Source organism: Apodemus sylvaticus, chromosome 1 (genome assembly GCF_947179515.1).
Source record: "Apodemus sylvaticus chromosome 1, mApoSyl1.1, whole genome shotgun sequence".
In the NCBI taxonomy this organism is placed as follows: domain Eukaryota; kingdom Metazoa; phylum Chordata; class Mammalia; order Rodentia; family Muridae; genus Apodemus; species Apodemus sylvaticus.
This window is the reverse complement of record NC_067472.1, coordinates 128,212,416-128,236,715: the sequence shown is the minus strand read 5'-3', so window position 1 is coordinate 128,236,715 and position 24,300 is coordinate 128,212,416. Positions and strand designations below refer to the sequence as shown.

General features: G+C 48.6%; 1 protein-coding gene and 1 long non-coding RNA gene across 2 annotated transcripts in view; both read right to left on the bottom strand.

Moving 5' to 3' along the window:
• Positions 1–24,300, bottom strand: part of LOC127667225 (uncharacterized) — a 400,922-nt gene that overhangs the window by 203,820 nt on the left and 172,802 nt on the right. The gene's annotated exons all lie outside the window — the stretch shown is intronic.
• Positions 1,265–23,280, bottom strand: Idh2 (isocitrate dehydrogenase (NADP(+)) 2). Its single transcript, XM_052160109.1, has 11 exons — positions 23,085–23,280; positions 9,852–9,943; positions 7,388–7,553; positions 5,635–5,795; positions 5,409–5,552; positions 4,772–4,908; positions 4,435–4,586; positions 2,374–2,486; positions 2,151–2,248; positions 1,973–2,065; positions 1,265–1,622 (listed from the first exon to the last, which is right to left on the bottom strand). Exons 1-11 carry the CDS (start codon positions 23,197–23,199, stop codon positions 1,535–1,537), a joined length of 1,359 nt encoding a protein of 452 aa, XP_052016069.1. The 5' UTR covers positions 23,200–23,280; the 3' UTR covers positions 1,265–1,534.

Genomic DNA, 24,300 nt, shown 5'->3' with positions numbered 1-24,300 from the left:
ATCCCTGACCTTTTTCCAAATATTCCCATTCTTGGATCTTCAAACAAAACCCATGGCTAAAGGCAAGAGATAGATAACCACTTAAGAGCACTTCCAGAGGATCCAGGTTCAATTCCCACCATCCACGTGGCAGCTCACAACTGTCTCTAATTCTAGTTTTAGAGTCTCCAGTGCCCTCTTCTGACTTTAGTACGTGGCACTCAGACATGCAAACAGGAAAAATACTCCATAAAATACTAAAACATAGTTTTTAACCTGCAGCTAGGGCTGTAATGAGGCTTGTTAGGTAGGGTGCTTGCCAACTGCACGGGAGACTGACCGCCCTGGATTTGATCCCCAGCAGCACACACACAGTATTGGCACACACATCTCCATCCAGAAGGTAGAAATAGGAGGCTAAGAAGTTCACGGTCATCCTTAATTATGTAGAAGTTTGAGGCTAGCCTAGGATACACAAGCCATGTCTTTAAAAAAAAAAAAAAAGGCAGCCGATGAGAAAGATGTCCCAGCGCTGCCAACCATCAGCTCCGGATACAGAGAGCAGACCGCATTATCACAGCTACCCACACCAACATTACTCTTCTAGTTGTACCAAAGGATAAACCTGAGGATGGGAGTGGGGTCCTGCACACACAGCCCTGGGCAGGCCTGGGCAGGCCTGGAGAGCAGACTGGGGGAGCTGTTTCTAGCGTATAACAGCGCAAATGAATTGGAGCTGTGATCACATAAGCCTTGAATCCCAGCCTTGGGAAGCAGAGAGGTAGATCTTCATGAGTTCAAGACCAGACTGATGCATAAAGTGAGTTCCAGACTAGCCAGAACTTTGTAGTGATGAGGCCTTGTCACAGTTAAATTACTAAGAGAATGATGTTAGGATACAGAGTGCACACAACACCTGAGGTTCCAGTGTCAGCACTACAAAAGGTACATATGTTAATAATCATCTAGAATATCACAGAATGGCAACCCCTAGTTGGGGAGAGGGAAGGGGCCATCTTTAGAGGTTCTATGTGAGCCTTTGCCCTTAGGCCCCTCCTCTAGCTCAGCAACAAACACTGCAGGCAACTTTGAGGAAGTCAGGGCCTTGCCCCCAAAGTCTGGCAACTCAGCCAGTGAAGAATGCAGGAGGCCCACAGGCTGCCTTGTTCCTCTCAGGAAAGGTGGCCCCCTGCCGACCTATTAACAGCCCAAGGCACCCCAACCCTGTCCCTGGGGCATCCCACCAGCTGCTTCCTCCCACTTGGGGACAAACACAGCAAGACAGTTTTGCAAAGAGCTTTTTAGTAACTAAATATGGCACCGTGTGACTCAGAGCAATATAAGTTACAGTATGCAAAACACACTGACTGGCTGAGGTAAAGCTCACGTCCCTGCCTCGTGTCCGCTGTGAGGGAAAATGCTCACGTATTTTAAAAATCATCATCATCATATATATGTAAAAAAAATGTCCCCTAGAAAGGCCACCAGAGAGAGGGGCTGTGGGGCCCACTCTGCCACATACGGAGCAGCCACTGGAGCTGGGGAGTGTCCACCCCTACTGCTTGCCCAGAGCTCTGTCCAGGTTGCTCTTAATGGTGTCCAGGAAGTCTGTGGTGTTCAGGAAGTGCTCATTCAGCTTCACACTGCCAAGAGAACACGGGGTGGGGGGTGACTTGGGCCTCCTAGAGGCCATCAACTAAGCCCTTCCCAGGCACATCAGGCCTCCGGCATCAGAATGGCCTCATGCTACCAGGCACAGGCCTCCAAAAAGAAGCTGGGGAAAGGCTTAACAAGGAGAGCAAAGACACTAAGCAACTGCCAGTGGGAACCAGCTCAGTCCTGGTCTGCGGAGGCTTGGCCTGAGCCGTTTCTCAGGACTTGTCCTGCTCTGGACCCCAGGTAGCTCTACCCACTCATGAGAGGGACTCTTAAGTGGGGTCCCCTGGCTTCCTCCCACCCTCTGAGATCTCAAGCCGTTTCCCAAAGCACACACTTGCTGAGGCCGTGGATGCAGCCAGCCAGGTCCTTGGTCATAGCTCCTCCCTCCACAGTCTGCACGCACACCTTTTCCAGAGTCTGTGCAAACCTGCAGGGGATGCGGCAGAGTGAGGCCCTGGCATGCTGGGCACGCCTGTGGGCTGCACCAGCTCAAGCCCTCCCCGTGAGCTCACCTGATGAGGTCCTGGTTCCCATCCAGCTTCCCCCGATGCTCCAGACCCCGTGTCCAGGCAAAGATGCTGGCAATAGGGTTGGTACTGGTGGGCCGGCCCTGGGGACAGGCCACAGGATCAGCCGAGTACCAGATACAGCTGTCTACCTCCACACGGGCAGGTCAGGCTCTTCCTCCCAGCCATCAGAGCCAGTGGGTTTGGACCTTGAAGTGTATACATTTACCTTTTGATGCTCTCGGTAATGGCGGGTGACTGTCCCGTGGGCAGCCTCAGCCTCAATTGTCTTGCCATCAGGGCAGACGAGCACAGATGTCATCAGGCCGAGGGAGCCAAAGCCTGCGGGGTGGGCAGAGCTCCCCTCAGAGCCATGCTTCAGCTCAGACCCCACGCCAGCCCACTGCAGCTGAGAGGGCAGTAGAGCCTCCTAGGCAGCTGTCACCTCGCTAGAATCTGTCTGTCCCTTTCCAGTCCCCGTAGCCTGAGGCTGTCAGCCCTGAAGCCTCCCAGACCATTTCAAGAAGAAATAAGCCGCCATCAGCTATTTTGCAACCCTCCCTGTTTCAGCTGCTGTTAGCCCCTTTATTCCAAAGGTCCCCAGACTTCAACTGGAACGAGTCTGTTGTCAAGGAGTCTGGGGAATAAGGAAACTCCCCCAGACCCACAAAGAACATGACGGCCAGAGGGAGAAAAGGTGGGGCGCTTACAGAAGAGTGAGACCCAGCTGGGTTTTGTTTTCTGAGTTGTTTTTGTTTTTACATTTATTTGTTTTTATTTTGTGCAGGGAATGGTGCGCATGTGCAGTGTTGTGCAGAGGTCAGAGGACAGCTCTTTGAGAGTCTGTTTTCTGTACGGTGTAGGTTCCAGGGATCAGACTCAAGCTGTAAATCTTGGTGGCAAGTGACTTTGCCACTGAGCCATCCCAAAGGCCCCTTTCTGTCTTGTTTATTTTTGTTTGGCCTGGAACTCACTATTTAACCCAAGTCAGCCTCAAATTTAACTCAAAGTCTCCCTGCCTCATCCCCCTGAGTGCTGAAGTTACAAGTGTGAGGCCCCTGAACTCAGCACCCAGCACTCTGTTCTCCATCACAACAGTCGCAGGGGTGGAGATGGGCAGATTCCTTGGTGTAAATCAGCTGATGGTGATCCCTTGACCACCCAGCCAGCTACTCTGCCCTGTCTCAAAATAAGGCAAAGGGAAGACAAGACAGCTTGGCTGGGAAGGTTCTTGCCACCAAGCCTGACAACCTGAGTTCAATCTCTGGGACCCACATGGTAGAAAGAACCAACTCCTGCAGGGTGACCTCTGACCTCCACATATGTGCTGCACATGCGCGCAAGCAGATAAAAGCCTGCGGTTGTAGCTCAGTAGTAAGTGCACTCGCATAGTTTTCATGAGGGTTTATATATAATCCCCAGTGATTATAAACACACGAAGAATCTTAGGGAGGGTCTACTATCTCAGACTTAGGGTCTAAGTCTGGCTGTCCTAAAACTGGCTTTGTCCTCGAACAAAGACATCCAACCACCTCTGTTTATAATGCCAACATGCTTGGCCTTATTAAGTGTAATTTTAAAAATATATACTAAAAATAATAATGTGGAGCACAATAAAAGATATCTGATATTAACTTCTGGCCTCCACGGGAGATAACACTCTCTCTCTCTCTCTCTCTCTCTCTCTCTCTCTCTCTCTCTCTCTCTCTCTCTCTCTCTCTCTCTCTCCCCTCCTCTCCCTCCTCTCTTACACACACACACACCCCTCCAGAAGACTCTTTGAGGAATTCATGCCCATGCTCTTGGGTGCATCTTACGTTCTTCCCCAGAGCCTCTCTTTCACTTAACGTTACCTTGTGCCTACAATCATATTGAAATCTTTTAATTTAAAAAAAAAAAATCGCAGGCTGAAGAAATGGCTAAAATGGCTTAGTGGTTAAGAGCACTGACCATTCTTCAGAGGTCCTGAGTTCAATTCCCAGCAACCACATAGTGGCTCACAACCATCTGTAATGGGATCTGATGTCCTCTTCTGGTGTCTGAAGACAGCTACAGTGCACTAATATTACTTACCTACTTAATTAATTAGTTAATTTTAAAAAAAATCGCTGGATAGTGGCGCATGCTTTTAATCCCAGCACTAAGGAGGCTGAAGCAGGTAGATCTCTGTTCTACAGAATAAGTTCCAGGATAGCCAGGGCTACTGAGAAACCCTGTCTCAAAAAAAAAACGTCATTCCAGTCATGGAATACCAACAGTTCCCACTCAGGAGCGGCTTGTCCCAGCGTACCTTGAGCCAGGATGTCAGACTGGACATCGCCATCATAGTTCTTGCAAGCCCACACAAAGCCACCGGAAGACTTGAGCACCTGGGCCACCATGTCGTCAATGAGCCGGTGTTCATACCAGATCTTATTCTTGTCAAAGTCAGTCTTATAGTGCCTGGGGGCAGAAGGGCTTGTCTTGGGGAGAGGGCCGGAGGCTGGCAGGCTAAGAACCCCTCCCTGAACCTCGGAGCTGAGGCAAGCACAGGCACACAGTGGGAAAGCAACCTCCCCAGGTGAAGTAGGGATCGCACAAGGGAGCTCGGGGCTGTGGTGACCTCAGGAAGCATCAGAGGTTGTTACTTGTCAAAGATCTCCTGGAAGATGTCCTTGAAACGCCCGTCATAGGCCTTCAGAATGGTGTTCTTGGTGCTCAAGTAGAGCGGCCATTTCTTCTGGATAGAGTACTGGAAGCAGCTGTGCGCGAAGCCCGAAATGGACTGTGGGGAGAGCGGGCATAGCATGGCCCCCAGACTGAGGACTGCCAGTAGGCCATGGGCAGGGCCAGGGCCAGCAGCACCTCCATAAGAGTCCCCGACTCCTGCTACCATGGACCGAGCTCCTGTTGTTACGGTTGGCCAGTCTTCTCCCAGCAGACTTCTGGGAGCACAGACCCGTCCTGCCAACTCCACTTTTGGACAGTTCTCTCTACCTCATCATTCCTAGACCTTATAGCTGGCACAGACCTGGTTAAGTGGCCTACAGCTCTGCCTGATTGACCACGTGTCTCCAACTTATCCAATCAGAGCCCTTCCTCCATGACCATCAATGATTGGCTCAAAGGTGGTCACGTGACTGGTCCACGCGGAGGCGCTCTTTTCTGACCAAGTGGTCTCTTCTACCTCTTCCTGGCATGAGAATGAGGCCAACAGAAGCAAAAATAACTGCAAACTAGGCAGACCTAGAGATGGGCTGGAGAGGAGGATGGCCAGAGCCTTACCTCATCAGTGTTGTACATCCCCATGCCTACGCCTCCGGCAGGGAAGTTATACACTTCCCATTCCTTGGCACTGCTGCCATCCTTTGGGGTGAAGACCAACTTGAACGTGCCAGCTCGATCTGCCACAAAATCTGTGGCCTTGTACTGTAGAGAGGAGAGGAAGTTCGAGCCAAGGCGTCCAGTGGGGAGCATGAGTCAACAGACTGTGTCTCCACGCCCAGCCTACCTGGTCGCCATGGGCGTGCCTGCCAATGGTGATGGGCTTGGTCCAGCCAGGGACAAGGCGGGGGATGTTTTTGCATATAATTGGCTCCCTGAAGACGGTTCCCCCAAGGATGTTTCGGATAGTTCCGTTAGGGCTCTTCCACATTTTCTTCAGCTTGAACTCTGTGTGAACAGAGATACAATAGAACCACCACAGCCCCACCTTTCAACCAGAAAGTACCCCAAGCCATACGGGGGCCCCAGAAGTCATCCTGGAGGAGGGAGAAGAGTCTAGACGCTAGAGCAGTGGTTAACCTGGGGGTTGGACGATCCTTTCACAGAGGTCCCCTAAGACTGTAACTGCAAAATGATAGTTATGAAATTGCAACGAAAATAATTTTACGGTTGGGGGGGAGTAGTCCACAACTTGAGGAACTGCATTAAAGGGTCCCAGGAGTAGGAAGGCTGAGAGCCACTGACACAGAGTCTAAATACATGGCCTCTGGAATCTTCCAATTTTGATTGTGAGGCTTATAACATGCTTTAGCCAGAGCTGTGAACTGAAATAACCGATAAAATGCCACCCATGCTGGGTTGTCATTAAATAAGTTATCTGTAAAGTGCCCAGCATAGTTCCTGGCTGCCATTTTTACCAGGTCCACATAGAGGTTGCTTAATGAGGAGAAAGGGCAGCTTCCCTCCACCCCACTCTGTCTGAGATACCAAGACTTTGTCCACAAAAGAATGCGCCGTAAACCCCAGCTCTGGCCTGGAGACTCAGCAGCACAGTGAGTGCCTAACACTCATCAAGGAACTGCTCAGGGCACCCCCTGACCCATGAGTGCTACAGGCCGCTGGTCCGGAGACTCGGCCAAGGTTGCTTGGGTTTTCCTTTGTTATCGGTTTGCAGTGCTGGGGACTGAGCCCAGGGCCTTATGAGTGCTAGGCAAGATCTCCGTCCCTGAGCTACACCCTCAAGTCTGAGGAGTAGCTGGAAGTCTTGTCTCTGGCTTCCTCATACTGCAGAAATTGGGAAGGAAATGTGCTAAAGCACGTTCATCTGTTGTTTTTGAAGCTTGAGAGGACAACGCTATTAGTTTAAGAGAAAACCTAGAGAGGCAAGCTGTAAATCTCAGCAGCTGCCAGGAGGAAGGAGCGAGGGAGAGGAAAGGCCACACTGTGTGCAGTGCAGGTAATCAACCAGCCACAAGGCAAAAGTCTTCAGAAGATGCTGACAGGTCCAGGGAAAGCAAGTTTAGCCTTTAACCGCATTCCGGCATCACTGATGCCCATCCCCCCACATCCCCACCCCCAGGTTTCTGCCCAGCCTCTTGTACAGCAGCCTACCAAAAGGCCAAGAGGCCAGAAGGCCAGGCTATTAGAGACCTTCACTACCACGAGAGCAGCAGTACTGTCTCCTTCCTCCCCGTAACTGCCGATGCCTCTTGTTGTTGTAAGTCATACAGCACAGCATGGGATACCACCTTCCTGCTTCTAGGAGACCGGAAGCCTGGCCTGGCCGTGAACATGCTGCCGGTCCCTAATCGCACCTGCCCAAGGCACATCCTAGTGACTTCACAGGCCCTGCTGCACAGCAGGCTTTCTCAGCAAGACTGGACTGACTCTTAGTCTCCATCATCAGCCTCAGGGAAGCTCAGATCTGGACGCTCCCATCTCCCAGTCCCGTCATGAGTGACATAGCCAACTGCTTCCATCTAAGGGTGATAGCCTGTGACCCTCCCAGTTTCTGTGGACACCCCCCCCCAACTTCATACCTTCCACACGGGCCTCATCGGGGGTGATTGTGGCACACTTGACAGCTACACTATACTTCTGGGTGGCCAGCGCAGAGTCAATAGTGACCTGGTCATTTGTCTGATCACGGTTTGGAAGCCCAAGGTCAAAATACTTGAGTTGGACATCCACGTGAGGCAGGATGAGCTAGGGAAAGAAAGCCAGAGGAAAGTGTCAAGCCAGACAACTGACTAGGCAAGGTGTCATGGGCAGACAAGGTGACAGACTGGGGCTACACAGCCCTTGTCTCTGACTGGAGCGATGGCTAGGCAATCAAGTATACCATTCCAGCAGAGGGCCCAAGTCCAGTTTCTAGAACCTATATCAGGTAACCATCTGTAACTTCAGCTCCAGAGAATCTGCCACTTCTGGAACTGACATTCATGTGCATACCACACATAGGCACACACATGCACATAATGAAGAAGAAAGCATCGTTGTTGTTGTTGTTGTTGTTGCTGTTGTCGAGAGGGGGTCTCGCTACATAGTCTTGGCTGTCCTGGAACTCAGAGAGATCTACCTGCCTCTGCCTCGTGAGTCCTGGGATTAAAGGCATGCACCACTGCATGCACGTCTGTTTTACTTGCATGTATGTCCTTGCATATGCAAACATGGTGCCTACAAAGAGAGAAGAATGCATTGGACAGTTGTGAGCTGAGTGCTGAGAATCAAACCTGGGTCTTTTGCAAGAACAAATGCTGTGCCATCTCTCCAACCTTACTAAAATATTATTTAAAAAAGCTAGGCGGTGCTGGGCGGTGGTAGCTCACACCTTTAATCCCAGGATTTGGGAGGCAGAGGCAGGTGAATCTCTGAGTTTGAGGCCAGCCTGGTCTATAGAGTGAGTTCCAGGACAGCCAGGACTACATAAACAAAACAAACAAACAAACAGAAAACCCAACCCAACAAACAAACAAAAAGCCCTGTCTCTCAGCTAGGTATGGTAGCACATGCTGCGTGATTACCGCACTCAGAAGTCTGCAGCAGAGGAACACTGTGAGTTTGAGGCCAGCCTGGGCTGCAGAGTGAGACTTTGGGGAAAAAAAAAACTAATTAAATTAAAGGAGGTGGAGGGGCTGGAGAGATGGCTCAGGGGATACGAGCACTTGGTTGTTTTTTTTTTGTTTTTGTTTTGTTTTTTTTTTTTTTTTTACAAAAGACCCAAGTTCTTCAGATCCCAGCACCCGCATGGTAACACACAACCACCCACTCGCCACTTCAGCTGCATGGAATCTGGTACCTTCTGACCTATGACGGTACCAGGCACACATGTGGTGCACATACATACATGCAGACAAAATATTTATACATGTAAAAGAAATAAATTGTTTTGTTGTTGCTGTTTTGTTTTGTTTTCTCAAGACAGGGTTTCTCTGTATAGCCCTCTCTATCCTGGAACTCACTCTGTAGACTAGGCTGGCCTTGAACTCTGAAATCTGCCTCCCAAGTGCTGGGATTAAAGGCATGTGCCACCACTGCCCAGGTAAAAGAAATAAATCTGAAATAACTTTTTAATTTAATTTTTTTTTAAAAAAAGCTTTAGTGACGGCTCGGGGCTTCGGAGCAGTTGTGGAGCCATTCGGAGCAGTTTGGACCCAGCAGCACTGCAAGCAGGGCATCTTGTATATGCTTGTAACCCCAGATCTGGGGGAGAAGCGGGGAACTCCTGGGACTTGCTGGCTTCAGAGAAAACACAAGCCCAGAATTCCGGGAGGGATGGCCTCAGTGGAGAGTATCTTCTTCTGACCTCTGTGCACACATGCTCGAGTGCATGTGCACACACAATAAATAAATAAGCAAACAAATGTAATGAATTAGCATGTGCGTGTATGGAGGAGATCCATGCCATTGTATGGACAGCTTGCAGAAATCTGTCCTTTCCTTTCTCAAGGATTGAACTTACATCCTCAGGCTTGTCAGCTGGGTCATCTTGCCTACCCCGGTGAATCTCCTTTTATGTTTTGTTTTGATTTTTTGAGGTAGGGTTTTTCTTTGTAGCTGTGGCTGTTCTAGAATTCATGCTGTAGACAGTCACTGGCTTGACTCCTGAGCGCAGGGCTTGACGCTGATAGCTCTTTAGGTAAAGGCGCTGCCAAGCCTGACAACCGGGAGTCTAAAACCTGGGTCTCACTTGGTGTGTGAGTGGGGGGAGAGGGGGGGACGACGACTGACAAGTCCTCTGACCTCCATGTGTGCACCACAGCAAGCTTGTGCACACAAATGTAATAAAAAGCTTTGAAGAGAAAAAGAAACAAGATTTCCAAAGCCTGCACATTTCAGCACCAGAGAGAGACCCAGACTGCTGAGGACAGGCACTGGCTGAGGGCAAAGAACTAGCAACTGCTAAGGTTGTTACCCGAGGGAGGCGGGGCGGAAAGTGAGAAACCGGACTGCTGTCCACCAGGGAACCATGGGACCTGCCACCCACTGAAGGAGGGATGCTACCTTCTCCTTGATGAACTGCCAGATGATCCGGGTCATCTCGTCACCGTCCATCTCTACCACCGGCTTCTCCACCTTGATCCTCTTCTCGGCATCTAGAATTGGGCACACAGCACATCACATCCCCGCCCTGGGGCAGCACAGGGGAGCCCTTCTCCTCCCTGCCTCTTCAATAATTCAGTAAGGAGGAGAGACTAAAGGCGACGACGATGGAGCCAACGGTCCAGCAACTGCTCCCTCTCATGCTTTCCAGGACCTCCATTTCCACATAGAGGATGACCATATAGAGCTAACCCATCCCACCTGCTTAGGGGGCAGGACCCAGCCTGGCCAATCAGATGCTCTCCACTAGGAAGCTGAAGAGGCCAACAGAACCACAGCCAGACGGCCCAATCAGCCAAATCAGGGAAACCCGCAAACTCCCCACTTCCGCGAGGCAAGGCTCTTCACTTTCCCCTGTAATCCCATGTCCTTCCAACGCGACCCTCTCATAGTCACTAAGCTTGACTGTTGTCTGCAAGCTGGGAGTCCGCAAAGTTTGAAGCCAGGAGAGAAATGTGCAGATCCACAGCGAGAGCCCAACATGTGCCTGACAACAGTGCAAGCTGCTTATTCCAGTCACCATCTACTGCAAAACAACCCCAAGGAAAGTGTCCCGGTGCCATCTTGTTTGTTTATTTGTTGATTGGTTGGCTGTTTTTTGTCGTTGTTTTGGGGGGCTTTGTGGGTTTTCTGTTTGTTTGTTTTTGAGACAAGCTCACTGTGAACTCCTGTATAACAAAGAATGGCCTTGAATGTCTGATCTTCCAGCCTCCACCGACTTCTTTCTCCGATTTCCTGCCAGTACTACCACTCTAGTTTGTTTGCTTGTTTGTTCTTTATATATTATCTGCATATGTAGCCAGTCTGGCCGGTTATCCACTCTATGGCCAGTCTAGCCTCAAACTCTTAATCCTCCTGCCTTGGCCTCTCAGATACTAAGATTACAGGTGCATGCTACAATACTTAGCTCATTGATTCCATTTTATTGTTTTTATACAATTATTTTTCTTTTACTGTTATTATTAGTAGTAGTAGTGGTATTAATTTTATGTGCATTGGTGGTTTACCTGCATGTCTGTCTGTGCGAGGGTGTCAGACCCCCTGGAACTGGAGTTACAGACAGTTGTGAGCTGCCATGTGGTTGCTGGGAATTGAACCTGGGTCTTCTGGAAGAACAACCAGTGCTCTTAACCACCAAGCCATCTCCCCAGCCCCTCGTTGCTCCCACTTTAAACATGAGGAAGCTGGGACTCAAGGGGATGAGCAGATCGCTGCCCCAGATGATGGGAACACAAGGTCCAGAGGACTTGGACCTTTCTCACTGCGAACACAGGCTTACAGCGCCAGAGGAGAGACCTAAGCCGCAGAGCGAAGGTCATTCTAGAAAGGCCTCAAACTCCGACGTGGAGGCGACAAAGCTCAGTGGAAGGCATTGCTACCAAGACTGACAATGTGAGTTCAATCTCTAAAACCCACAGAATGAAAGGAGAGAACCAACTTGCCCAGATTGTTCTATTTCTCTCTTTGTCTTTGTCTCTGCTCTCTCTCTCTCTCTCTCTCTCTCTCACACACACACACACACACACACACTTTAACCTTGATATGAGTGTTTTGTCTGTCTGTCCGTATGCACCATATGCGTGCTGTATCTGAAGTCAGAAAAAGGCACTAGGTTGCCTGGAACTGAAGTTATCGATGACTGTGAGCTGCCAGTGGGTGCTGGGAATCAAACTCAGGCCTCTGTAAGAGCAGTAACTGCTGATCATCTCTCCAGTTCCTTAAAAATATTTTTAAAGGACCTCAACAACTTAGCTTGGGGCAACTCAGTTGATAAAATGTCCTCTTAGCATACATGAAGCCTTGGGTTCAATCCTTAATGTTCCATAAACTGATGGTGGTGGCAAGTGCCAGTAATCCCAGCACTCAGGAGGAAGAGGAGGAGGTAAATTTGAGGAAGTTTCAAAGTAAGTTCCAGGACAACCAGAAAGACCTGAAAGTTTGTCTGGAAAGAAGGCAGAAAAGTCTAAAGGGCCTTAAACATACAATTTCCCTACAACACAGCCCAGCCAAGACTCACAATACTCTAGAAACCTCACACAAATCGAGCAAAACAGCTCTCTTCCCAAAAACATGTAAATGATTCTAAGAGACAGAAACAGAGAGACAGACAGACAAAGGACAGAAACAGAGACACACAGAGATAGCTGGGAGAGAAGAGAGACAGACTGACACTCTTAGAGATCATTTAGGGAGAAGAAAGAGAGCTAGGGGGTGCAGTTGATGTCAGAGGTAAGAAAGATAGCCTCCAGATCCCTGGTTCAGCCTACCTTTGTCCTCCTGGGTCAGATGCCAAAGTCCAAAACACAGCCATGAACTGCCTCCCTCCTGGGAACTAAAGGCAGACGCGGCTGGCCCCATTAACATACCCAAGATGCCTCGGGAGATCTCCAACCCAAGCTACGGAATTTCACTTTAGGATACAGCTTAAATGAAAAGGGCCAGAGACAGTCTGCTGGACAGAATTTGCTAAACTTCTAGAAGCCTCTACTGAGAGTTAATCTAAGGGCTGCTTGTCAGATTTTTTTTAAATTTAAACCTATGTCACGAGCCAGTTCTAAGGGTCTCAATCTCACCAACAGATAACACAGCCCTTGCCAGCAGCATGTGAGGGTCACACCCCCTCATGGAGGGGAAGGAGGGCAAAGTCATGATCACGTGGGTGTGTTCATGGAACTAGAAAACACAGGGCCTGTTTATTCACATGGCAACCCGGTGCTAACTAAGCTTTGTTGACACTGAGATATTAAGATGTGAAACCAGCCAGTGAAGGAGTGGGGGGAGGGGGCAAGAAGGAGGAGGAGAGGAAAAAACAGGTAACAGCAAGCAACACTGTTGTCAGACGCCAAGGATGCTGACTATTGTCAGCCGCCAAGGACGCCGAGGCTTCCCAGAGGAGCTAGGGGCAGGGACCTGAGCCCACACCAGCTATACCCTCTTGCTTTGCCCTTGAAATTGATGTGTTTACCTCCTGATACTAAAGACTGAGCCTCACTTGGGAGGCAGAGGCAGGTGGATTTCTGAGTTTGAGGCCAGCCTGGTCTACAGAGTAAGTTCTAGGACAGTCAGGGCTACACAGAGAAACCCTGTCTCAAAAAAAAAAACCCAAAAACAAACAACAACAATAACAACAAAACCCTGAACCTGTTGCAGCTTTGCATATTCACCCCAAACTCTCATTCACTATGATGGTTTGAATAAGAATGGCTCCCACAGGCTCATATCTTTGAATACTTAGTCATCAGGGAGTGGCACTATTTGAGAAGGATTAGAGGTGTGGCCTTGTTAGAGTAGGTGTGGCCTTGTTAGAGGAAGCATATCAATGGAGGTAGGCTTTGAGGTTTCAAAAGCTCACCCACATCAGGGCTAATCTTTCTTTCTCAGCCTACAATCGGGATACAGTTGTTAGCTACTTCTCCAGCACCACATCTGCCTGCTGCCATGCTTCCCACCATGATGATAATAGACCAAGTCCCTGAAACTGTTTACCTCCTGATACTAAAGACTGAACCTCACTTGGGAGGCAGATACAGCAGGTACACATATAAATATACATGCAGGCAAAACATTCATATACATAAAACAATATTTTTTTAAAGATTTATTTATTTATTATATGAAAGTACACTGTAGCTGTCTTCAGAGACTCCAGAAGAGGGCATTAGATCTCATTACAGATGGTTGTGAGCCACCATGTGGTTGCTGGGATCTGAACTCAGGACCTTTGGAAGAACAGTCAGTGTTCTTAACTGCTGAGCCATCTCGCCAGTCCCAAACAATATTTTTTTAAAGAAACCTCCATTTTTTTCTAGATTTACTTGTTTATTATATATAAGTACACTGTAGCTATCTGCAGACACCCCAGAAGATGGCATCAGATCTCATTATAGATGGTTGTGAGTCATCATGTGGTTGCTGGGGATTGAACTCAGGACCTTCAGGAGAGCAGTCAGTGCTCTTAACCGCTGAGCCATCTCTCCAGCCCAATTTTTTTTTTTTTAATTTAAATCAGGAGGCCTAGACAGATGGCTCAGAAGGTAAGAGTACTTTCCTTCCACAGGACTTGAGTTTGTTCCTAGTACCCAGGTCAGGGAGCCCACAGCCTCCTGTAAGAATTGGTATGTGGTATGTGCTCAGTACCCCTACACACATACATAATTCAAGCTAACATAAGTGAGCGAGTGGGGCTGGGGATGTAACTCAGCTGACAGTGTGATTGCCTAGCATTTACAAAGCCCTGAGTTCAGTCTTCAGCACTGTGTAAACTGGGTGTGCAGGATCAGCAATTCTAGGTCACCCTTGACTACATGTAGAATTCAAGGCCAGCCAAGGCTTCAAGTAACCAACAAACAAGCCAAGGAGAGTTCACTTCTCATCCTCTTAGTTACGCTCAAGGGGAAAATATCAGGAGATGGAACCAGGTGTGATGCTGTAGTCCTGGGACCCTGGCGTTTAGGGGCTGAGGCTAGAGGACTGCCTGGAGATTGAGACCAGCCCAGGAATGCAGCTTAATAGTACTGCATTTGCACAGCCTGGGCAAAGCCCTGGGTTCCATTGCCAGCACTGGCAAAAGTAAATACGAAAGAGAACAAAGCAGGAACACATTCAAAGCAGGAACGGTAAAAAGATGCTCGCACCCCCTGTTCATTGTGGCATCGTTCACAACAACCAAAAGGTGGTGTCTAGCAATGAGTAAATGGTTGAATAAACAAAACTTAGTCTGTACATCTGTGAAATACTATTCAGACTTAGAAGAGGAAAGAAAAAATGGAAATCCTGTCACATATTTCAACACAGGTGAGCCCTAATGACAGTATATAACATAAAACATGACAGTTTTACTGGGCATGGTAGCTCACGCCCTTAATCCCAGCTTGGTCTACAAAGCACTGTGTCCTACAGTGTGTCCTAGCTAGGGCTACACAGAGAATCCCTGACTCAAAACAAAGACAAATACCGTAGACAAATACTGTAGGATTCTACTTACACCGGTGCCTAGAACAAATTAGTGATTCTCAATCTTCCTACTGCTGAGACCCTCTAACACAGTTCCTCATGCTGTGGTGAGCCCTAACAGTAAATTTTTTTCATTGCTACTTTATAACTGTAATTTTGCTACTGTTTTGAATTATAATGTAAATCCGTTTGGAGAAAGAGGTTTACTAAAGGGGGTCTCAATTAAGGGTTGAGAACTACTGGCCTAGAATATTACAGCACAGAGAAGAGGGAACCTTATCTGCCAGGGGCTAAGGGAGGAGGAACTAGGAAATTACTGTTTCATAGATACAGAGTTTCAGTTTTGCAAAATGGAAAGATTCTGAAGATGTCTGCGGCAATGGCTACAAAGTAACAACGCTGAAAACTACTGAAGAGAGGAGTGGGTGGAAGGCGGGAAGAAGGGTTCAAATGATCAAGATACATTGTATGGGTGTATTAACTTGTCAAAGAACAAATTTAAATAGACTGTTAAAATAAAAAAGAACATGTCAAAGAGTAAATAAGACTGAGGGCCAGAGATAGCCCAGCCTGACAGCCTGAGTTCAATCCCTGGATTGAACTACCTGGTAGAAAGAAAGAACCAACAACCCCTGTAAGCTGTTCTTAAACACAGGGGCTGGCTATGACAGGCATGTGTACACACACACACACACACACACACACACTTAAGCAATGTTAAAAAAAATTCTTTTTTTTTCTTTTTTGTTTTTTTTGTTTTGTTTTTTGTTTTTTGTTTTTTTGAGACAGGGTTTCTCTGTGTAGCCCTGGCTATCATGGATATCACTTTGTAGACCAGGCTGGCCTCGAACTCAGAAATCCACCTTCCTCGGCCTCCCAGGTGCTGGGATTACAGGCGTGAGCCACCACTGCCCAGCTTTAAAAAAAATTCTTAAAAAAAAAGTTAAGTTTGAGGCCAGCCTGGTCAACAGAGTGAGTTCCAGGACAGCCAGGACTACACAGAGAAACCCTGTCTCAAAAAAAAAAAACAAAAAAAACAAAAAAAAACAAAAAAACAAAAAAAAAACCAAAAAACAAAACAAAAAAATTGGCATGGTTAATATTTTCACCAAAATAAAAATAGTAAGACTTTAAACCCACTCCCACCCAATCTTAGGTCACAGCCTGTTTTGAAGGATGAGTTCCTCCCAACACTTGGAAGCAAGAAGATCTGAACTGACGAAGGCCTCCCTGTCCCAGGCCTGACCCTCTTTTTCTGACCGTTTTCAGTTATTTAGTTTTTCAAACAAACCATGCCCTGACCATCTCAAAGAGACTAGGGGTGATAAACCAAACCACAAGAAATGGGCTGGGGAAGAGGGTAAAGTGAACTACAAGAGAACCAGTAACATAGAGAAGCCAGACTCAGGAAGTGTCTGTCTCACAGCGGAGAACCTGAAGAGATGCTGTCTCAAATAAGGTGCAGAGGAGTGAAGAAACTCCAGGTTGACCTCTGACCTCCACAAGGACACCATATCTTGTGTGTACCCACGTCAGGAGGGAGAGGAAGAAGACAAGGGTCATGAAAACACAAGAAGCAGTACCCACACCTTTCTGACAACTTCCAAAGTGACAGCCAGCTGGAATCTCCCAAGGGCTTAGGTTCCTCGACCACCATCGGAAAAGATAAATCAGTAAAACATGGCAGCTCAAGAGATGACTCTGAAACTAAGACCTGAGCTTGATCCCCAGCACCCTCATCTGTCAGCTCACCACCACCTAGAACGCTAGCTCCAGGGAATTCAGTGCCCTCTTCTGGCCTATTGGGCACCAGCACATGCACGCCATATACACACATACGCATAAAAATTAATCTTTATTGGCTGGAGAGATGGCTCAACAGTTGGTTATTCTTGCAGAGGACCTGGATCTGATTCCCAGACCCATACAGTAGTTCACAACCATCTGTAACTCCAGATCCAGGGGATCTGACTCTTTCAGGTGGCCTCCTCTGACACCAGACATTCCTGTGGCCTCCACAACATCAGACATGCATAATGCATATATAGGCAAGCACTTGTATAGTTAGTGTGTGTGTGTGTGTGTTTTCTCTGGTTGTCCTAGAAGTTGCTCTGTAGACCTTAAAATCACAGAGATCAGCCAGGCGGTGGTGGCGCACGCCTGTAATCCTAGCACTTAGGAGGCAGAGGCAAGCAGATTTCTGAGTTCGAGGCCAGCCTGGTCTACAGAGTGAGTTCCAGGACAGCCAGGGCTACACAGAGAAACCCTGTCTCAAAAAAACCAAAAAAAAAAAAAAAAAGAAAGAAAGAAAGAAAGAAAGAAAGAAAGAAAGAAAGAAAGAAAGAAAGAAAAAGAAAAAGAAAAAAATCAGAGACTTGTCTGCCTCTGTGTCCTGAGTGATGGAATTAAAAGTGTGCACCACCAACTCCCAACAAAGAAAAATAATTTTAAATAAAATTAAATAAATAAAAATTTTAAAATTTTAAGTAAAATATAAACACATATCTGATTGCAATTCACCGTGTGAAATCCCGTAGGACTTTCCTTTTCTCTCAAAATCAAAGTCCTCAAAAATGGCGTACAAGTTGGGGGTGCAGCCCAGGTGGTGAGCACATGTCTTCCCATGCAAAGCCCTGTGACTCTCAGCACCAGAATGAAAGGGAGGGGAGAGAGCTGGCAGTGTGACTCAGAGGGCTCGCCTAGTGTACACACCCCCAGCACTGAAAAGACCCAGCATGTGGACACATTTATAACCCCAACATCTAGGAGGGTGGAGGCAGAGGAATCAGAAACTCAAGGTTATCCTCAGCAACTAGGAAGTTCAAAGCTAGCCTGGGGAACATGTGACCAGAAGTGTAAGACCATGAACTGAAACCTGAAACTGTCCCCCACCAGGATTCTCAGAGTGGGATTTCTTTTCTTTTTCTTTCTTTCTTTTTTGCTTTGTTTGTTTATTTGTTTGTTTGTTTTCCGAGACAGGGTTTCTCTGTGTAGCTGGCTGTCCTCCATAGAGCAGGCTGCACCACCCAGCCGGAGAGGCGTCTCTATAAGATGGGACATACTAAAGGATGGCATGAGCAGTACCAAAAAAAGCTGGTGCAGAATGGAGCACTTGGGGCCATTTGTCCACGCCACATCCTACTGAGAAAAATGCAAATGAAGACAGAGATCTCACAGATCCCCTTCCCCCTCCCCCTTCTCCATAAGGAATACACCCCAATATCCACAGTGGACGCTTGGAGTCATGGAAACTCCACACTCTATCTGTAATGTACTTTCTTCTGAGCATACATGCTATGATAAAGTTTACCTCACAAATAAGGCATGGTTAGTGCTTAACAATGACTAAGGAAATAGGAAAGTCCTAGTAATATACTCTATAAGCTACATGAGTGTGTTCTCCTTAAAAATAAAAATGAAAACCTGCCACTGCCCCAGACCTCAGCACACAGTGCAAGCAGCCTCCGCTCCTGCAGGCCCCTCCCTCCTTCTCTGGTATCTAAAGAGTTAGCTTCCTCTGGGCTCAGGCTTCACTCACTTGGGTCTTTTCCTGTCCGTCTGTCTGTCCATCCCATACTCCTTATGCCCTTTCTGTTTCTTCTTAGCTCTTCCAATATTTACTACAGCTAGTTACTCTGTGCACACAAGCGCACTGTAGAGAACCTTTGGAGGTCAAAGGACAACTTGAGGGAGTCTGTTCTCGCCTTCCACCACGTGGGTCCTGGGGATGAGACTGTCAGCGGGCTTGGCAGTAAGTGCCTTTGTCCACTGTGCATCTTTCTGACCCTTATCCTTAGGCCATTACGATGTGTCACATTGGCAGACCGCCTTTTAAGTGCCGGTCTCCTCCCTATCAGGATTAAAGCCCAAAGACAGAGCCCTCCCTCACTCTCTTCCCAGCTCCACCCCTACATCTTGCATGGACTCTGGCCACAAAAGGAAGAAAACATCCTAAAGTCATAAAGGAAGGGTAAACGTACATCGGGGCTACCTGGGCTCACTTCCGATTTTGATGAACGTGTTCCCTCCTGTACTGGCTGGTTTGTGTGTCAACTTGACACAGGCTGGAGTTATGACAGAGAAAAGAGCTTCAGTTTGAGGAAATGCCTCCATGAGACCCAACTGTTAGGCATTTTCTCAATTAGTGATCAAGGTGGGGGGCAGGGGGAGCTTGTGGGTGGTGCCATCCCTGGGCTGGTAGTCTTGGGTTCTATAAGAAAGCAGGCTGAGCAAGCCAGGGGAAGCAAACCAGTAAGAAACATCCCTCCATGGCCTCTGCGTCAGCTCCTGCTTCCTGACCTGCTTGAGTTCCAGTCCTGACTTCCTTTGGTAATGAACAGCAATGTGGAAGGTGTAAGCTGAACAAACCCTTTCCTCCTCAACTTGCTTCTTGGTCATGATGATTGTGCAGGAATAGAAACCCTGACTAAGACACCTCCATTCCTGCTGCCCAGGGTCACTGCCACACATAAGCAGAGTTCTCTCTCATGTAATGGGCACTGTGCCCAGAACAGCTCACAGAATAGATGAGTATTTGTAATCTGGGCTGGAGGTGTGATTGAGTGACTGAAAGCTTGCCTAGCTAGCATCTGTGAATCTCTGGGTCGCTGGGTGGGCGAGAGTGGTACAGCCAGGTGGAAGGATACACGCCTATAATACTACCTACTAAAAAGGTGGAGGCTGGGTGGTGGTGGCACACACCTTTAATTCCAGCACTTGGAAGGCAGAGGCAGGCGGATTTCTGAGTTTGAGGCCAGCCTGGTCTACAGAGTGAGTTCCAGGACAGCCTAGGGCTATACAGAGAAACCCTGTCTCAAAAAAAAAAAAAAAAAGAAAAGAAAGAAAGAAAGAAAGAAAGAAAGAAAGAAAGAAAGAAAGAAAGAAAAAAGAAAATTAATTTACAAAAAGAAAGAAAGATCACACATTTTAAAGCTAGCCATAACAATTTAGTAAGAGCAGCTCAAAATAAACTTTAGAACGAGCAGGGGGCTGCAAACTTATCAGAGAGCATTTGCTTGCCATATGTGAGACTCTGACACATTTTACACAGTAAAGAGTAAGCCACAGATCCTGACTTCATACAACAAGGAGCTGTGCCTAGAATCTATCAAGCAGAAGAGAGAACGAGCCCAAGGGGCCTCAGCTAAAGGTGGAGAGCTTGGGACAGTCAAGTCGTTCTAGAGCAGTGGTTCTCAACCTTCCTAACGCTGGGACCCTTTAATACAGTTCCTCATGCTGCGTTGACCCCCAACCATTAGATTATTTGTTGCTACTTCATAACTGTAAGTTTGCTATCATTATGGATCATAATATAAATATCTGATGCACAACCCCAAAGAGGACACAACCCACAGGTTGGAAACCCCTGTTCTAGGTCTAACACAAGCACCAAAACCAGCTCTGGGGGGAGCTGTGCTGCGCATGAGCAGGTGGGAGTTTAGCAGCTACGGTTGAAACAAGGCTCACAGAAGACAGATGAGAACTAGTCTCTGGGTCTGCAAAACATGACGAAGAGCCTGTGGGATGGTGGGGAAAGGTAAAAGGAAAAAGGCCCACTCCACAAGGTTGTCCTCTGATCTCCACACATGTACTGTAGCAAGTGCACAGACAGACACACAGACAGACACACCTCATCTCTCTCTCACACATACATAATAAATAATAAAGTTTTAAAAGTTAAAAAAAAAAAACCCTGATGGTCAGTCATTGAATAATTTATTCTTGGTTCTTAGATACTGGGATTATTTGTCCCTTCCAAGTACACAAGCCTAGCAGGGGACCTTTCTGGTCCAGCCACCAAGAACACCTAAACATGGGCTGGAAAGATGGCTCAGCAGTTGAGAAGCACTTACTGTACTCACAGAGGACCCGAGTTCAATTCCCAGCACCTACATGGCAGTTCACAACCATCCATCCTTAAGTGCAGTTCCAGGAGATCCACTGCCCTCTTTTAGCCTCTGTAGGCAAACAGGGTCACAGGTGGCAAACACACTCACATTCAGGCAAATACTGATACAAGTTAAATAAAAATAAACAAGTTTTTAAGTATCTATCTAAAAAGTTAAGGTGAGGAAATGACAAAGTTTGTAACCAGGAGTAGAAGAAAAAGAGTCTAAGTAAATGCTCTGTGCCTGGAGATGATGAATCTCTTCCCGAGGTCTTAGAGGGGCCAGCAAGCAGCTGCTGGAGGCTGCAAGCAAGAACCAAGGGACAGCAGGGACAGCAGAGACAGTGGGTGGTATTGGTTGGTTGGTTGGTTTGGTTTTAATCATCTCCTCACCTGGAGACCTTTGGAAAGAATCTTCCACTGGCTGCTTTTTAAAATGGGTATCCAGATTGGGGGGTGTGGGGAGGTTTCATGCCTTTAATCCCAGCACTTGGGAGGCAGAAGCAGGTGGATCTCCGAGTTTGGGCCAGCCTGGCCTACACAGCAAGATCCAGGACAGCCAGGGCTACACAGATAAACCCTGTCTGAAAAAAACAAAAACAAACAAACAAAACAACAACAAAACAAATAAACAAAATGTATATGCAAATTCAGGATCCCAAAAGAGCCTTATTTTCTTGTTAGTGCAGTTTCTTTTTTTCTTTTTTTGGTTTTGTTTTGTTTTTTGAATTTGTTTTTTTTCGAGAGACAAGGTTTCTCTGTATAGCCCTGGCTGTCCTGGAACTCACTCTGTAGACCAGGCTGGCCTCGAATTCAGAAATTCGCCTGCCTCTGCCTCCCAGAGTGCTGGGATTACAGGCGTGCGCCACCACTGCCCGGCTGTTAGTGCAGTTTCTTAAGGTAGTTTTTAAATTTTTTGTTCATTTTGGTTATTACCATTACCATTTTACTGGATGCAAAAAGAGAAAAGATGAAAAAGAAAAAAACCACAGAATGCCTTTAACTTCTACCTTTTGTTGCTGTTGTTGCAAAGCTGCCATATCGGCTGCTTGAAGACCTGAGGCTCCTGATCGGCTTCAGAGTTTAGAGGCAGATTCCAGAAGCACAAAGGCAGAAATGTCCCTTTCTCCTTGGCAAAGGGGAGGGTCAAGGGCCCGCCCTCTCCCTCCTCCTGGCCCCCATCTCCTGTCAGCTGCTCCCACAGTGAGTTAACGATTACTACTCTGGCCAGAACAAACCCCATAGCCAAACCCACCCCCTCTTCCTCATTCCTTTGGCTAACCCCAAGCGGCTTTGAGCCAGGTCAAGATAGAATTTCCGTGGTAACAGGCATCAAAAGAGGCCACCAAGTGCTCTACATTGTTCCCTGCCTTTTGTAGCAAGGCGTTGACTAGCTAGGGTATGAAAGATGCCCACATGCCAGGCTGGGCAGTTTGTTTGTTAGTAATGGAGACTCTAAACCCTGATTATTTTGTCCTGAGTTGTGCCTTCACGTCTAAGAAGCAAGCTGAAGGCAAAGCAGATCTCATGGGAACGACTGACCGCAGAAAAATGACAATATGCGTGCAGTGCCAGCTCTCCACAGCTTGTATGCCAGGCAGGACCCACTCACACGCAGCAGCTCGAGGTCGGCCCAGCAAAGGGCCAGGAGAGGGCCCGGACTGAAAGTCTAGCGCAGCGAAGGGTGGGGGAGTGGCAGCGGAACAAAAGCGGGAAAAATAGAAGGGCACTCCTCCAGCTGTCGAGTAAAGCTTCCAAAAATAGCTGACGTGGGCCTGTCGGAGAGGAGGGACCAGAGTACGCAGGGATTGGAGCGAAGGGGAAGTGGAGGCCTCTCCTCTTCGCCTTTGTCTGAGCCGGGAGCGCGAGGTGACCCTCCCTTGCCTAGGGCAGCAACAGGCCGCTCCAGCCCCTCTTGGTCGCTTGTCCCCTCCAAAGGCTCAGGGCAATCATGATACCCCACCCTGGGTCCAGGTACTCCTGGAAATGCTCCCCCGGAATACCTGGAGAACCCCAGCCCTGATAGGACCCAGCAATCCTGCCCAGGCCACCAGCTGCCACTATCCCCTGCGTCCCACCCCTGCGTCTGCAGCGGCCCGGGCACTCTGGGCGCGGGAGCCCGGAGTAAGGCCACCTCCTGGTCCTTTGTAACCCGCACGCCTCGGTTCCCCGACCGCCGGCGTGTCGCGAGTGGCGCTCCAGGGTCCCCCTCCCGGGACGTCGCCACGTCGCAGCGCTGCACGAGAGCCCGCCCCCCACTCCCACCCCCCCCCCACCCCCGGTGCGGCACTCACAGTGGCGCCGCGGCTGCTCCGGCCAGCTGGGGACAGTCAGTGCTGCGGGTGCCCAGGTCCGCGCTGAGCCCGAGGCTCTGCAGAGCGAGCGCACAGTCCCCAGGTAACCGGCCATCCCGAGCACGCGAGGTCCGAGCGCGCCGCTGCACCGGGCTGTGCGGTGGGGACTCTCGGGTGGCCCTGGTGGCTGAGACCCAACCGGGGCGGAGCTGCAGAACCTGCCGCCCCATTGGGTCTCACCCGGGAGAAGGCGGGTCCACGGCCGGGGCAGGAGCCTGCTCGACACCCTTGGGCCTGTTTTAGAGCCCTGGCGGACCCTGCGCTGAGCCCGTGCTTTCTGGGAGCCTCTGTACACCCTCAAAGCTGCAGGCGCCATCGGGCCGCGGGGCTCACGGCTGCAAGACTCCCCGCTTCCATTAGAAGGTCAGCCACGGACATGTCGACTTAATCCCCTGCATCCTTTGCGTTTAGCTGACCGACGGACCCGAGACGCTTTCATCAAGCCAATTGACAAGTTTTGCGTTCTTGAACCTAGACCGTGGCACCTTGGGTCTCCCTCAGGTAGCGTCCAGTTGGGTGGACTAACCAGGATCAAGAGTTAAAATGCCGAGTACGGTGGAGGCAAGAGGATGAGAAATTCGGCTTTATACCAAGTTCTGGGCCAGCCTGGGCTGCATGAGAAGCTGCAGCAAAAACAAAACAAAAGGTGGAAATCCTCGGTTCCTGACTAGACAAAATTTCTAGTCCCAAAAATCCTTGATCATGGCCGAATCTGTCTCCCCTGGGCATAAGAGTGCCTGCCAGGAGACTTATATGACATTGTGTATGTAATGTCTGAGGTATGTTCATCTTTCATAGCACAATCACGGCCCGAGTTAATTACATTCTATGCCAGTAGTTATGTAGCCCTGAAGGAAAGCCCGCCTTTCCTATATCCTAGGCAAAAAGGTCCAGCCACCACCCAGCCCAACAGCTCCTAGTTTACCTGTTTGCATGGGAAAACAAACAGAAACTCAGTCACGTACAAGCTAAATCCATCACTGCCCATTTTCTTGAAGGCTAGGTTTTGTATATCAAGTCTCACAAACCCACCCTAGCTCTCCCGGGCACACCAAACTCACACCAAACGGGAGCGACCTTTCTGCCCTGTGCTCCCAGTTCTCACCCCAGCGTCATGATTGGCGATGCCAGGTGGAGATGTGCCAGGAAAGTGGCC

Coding starts and splice junctions, on each gene's coding strand:
- Idh2 (XM_052160109.1), bottom strand. CDS start 23,199: ATGGCCGGTTACCTGGGGACTGTGCGCTCGCTCTGCAGAGCCTCGGGC. Junction 5,796..7,387: donor CGATGAGGCCCGTGTGGAAG/GTATGAAGTTGG, acceptor CTGTTCACACAG/AGTTCAAGCTGAAGAAAATG. Junction 5,553..5,634: donor GGCACGCCCATGGCGACCAG/GTAGGCTGGGCG, acceptor TCCTCTCTACAG/TACAAGGCCACAGATTTTGT.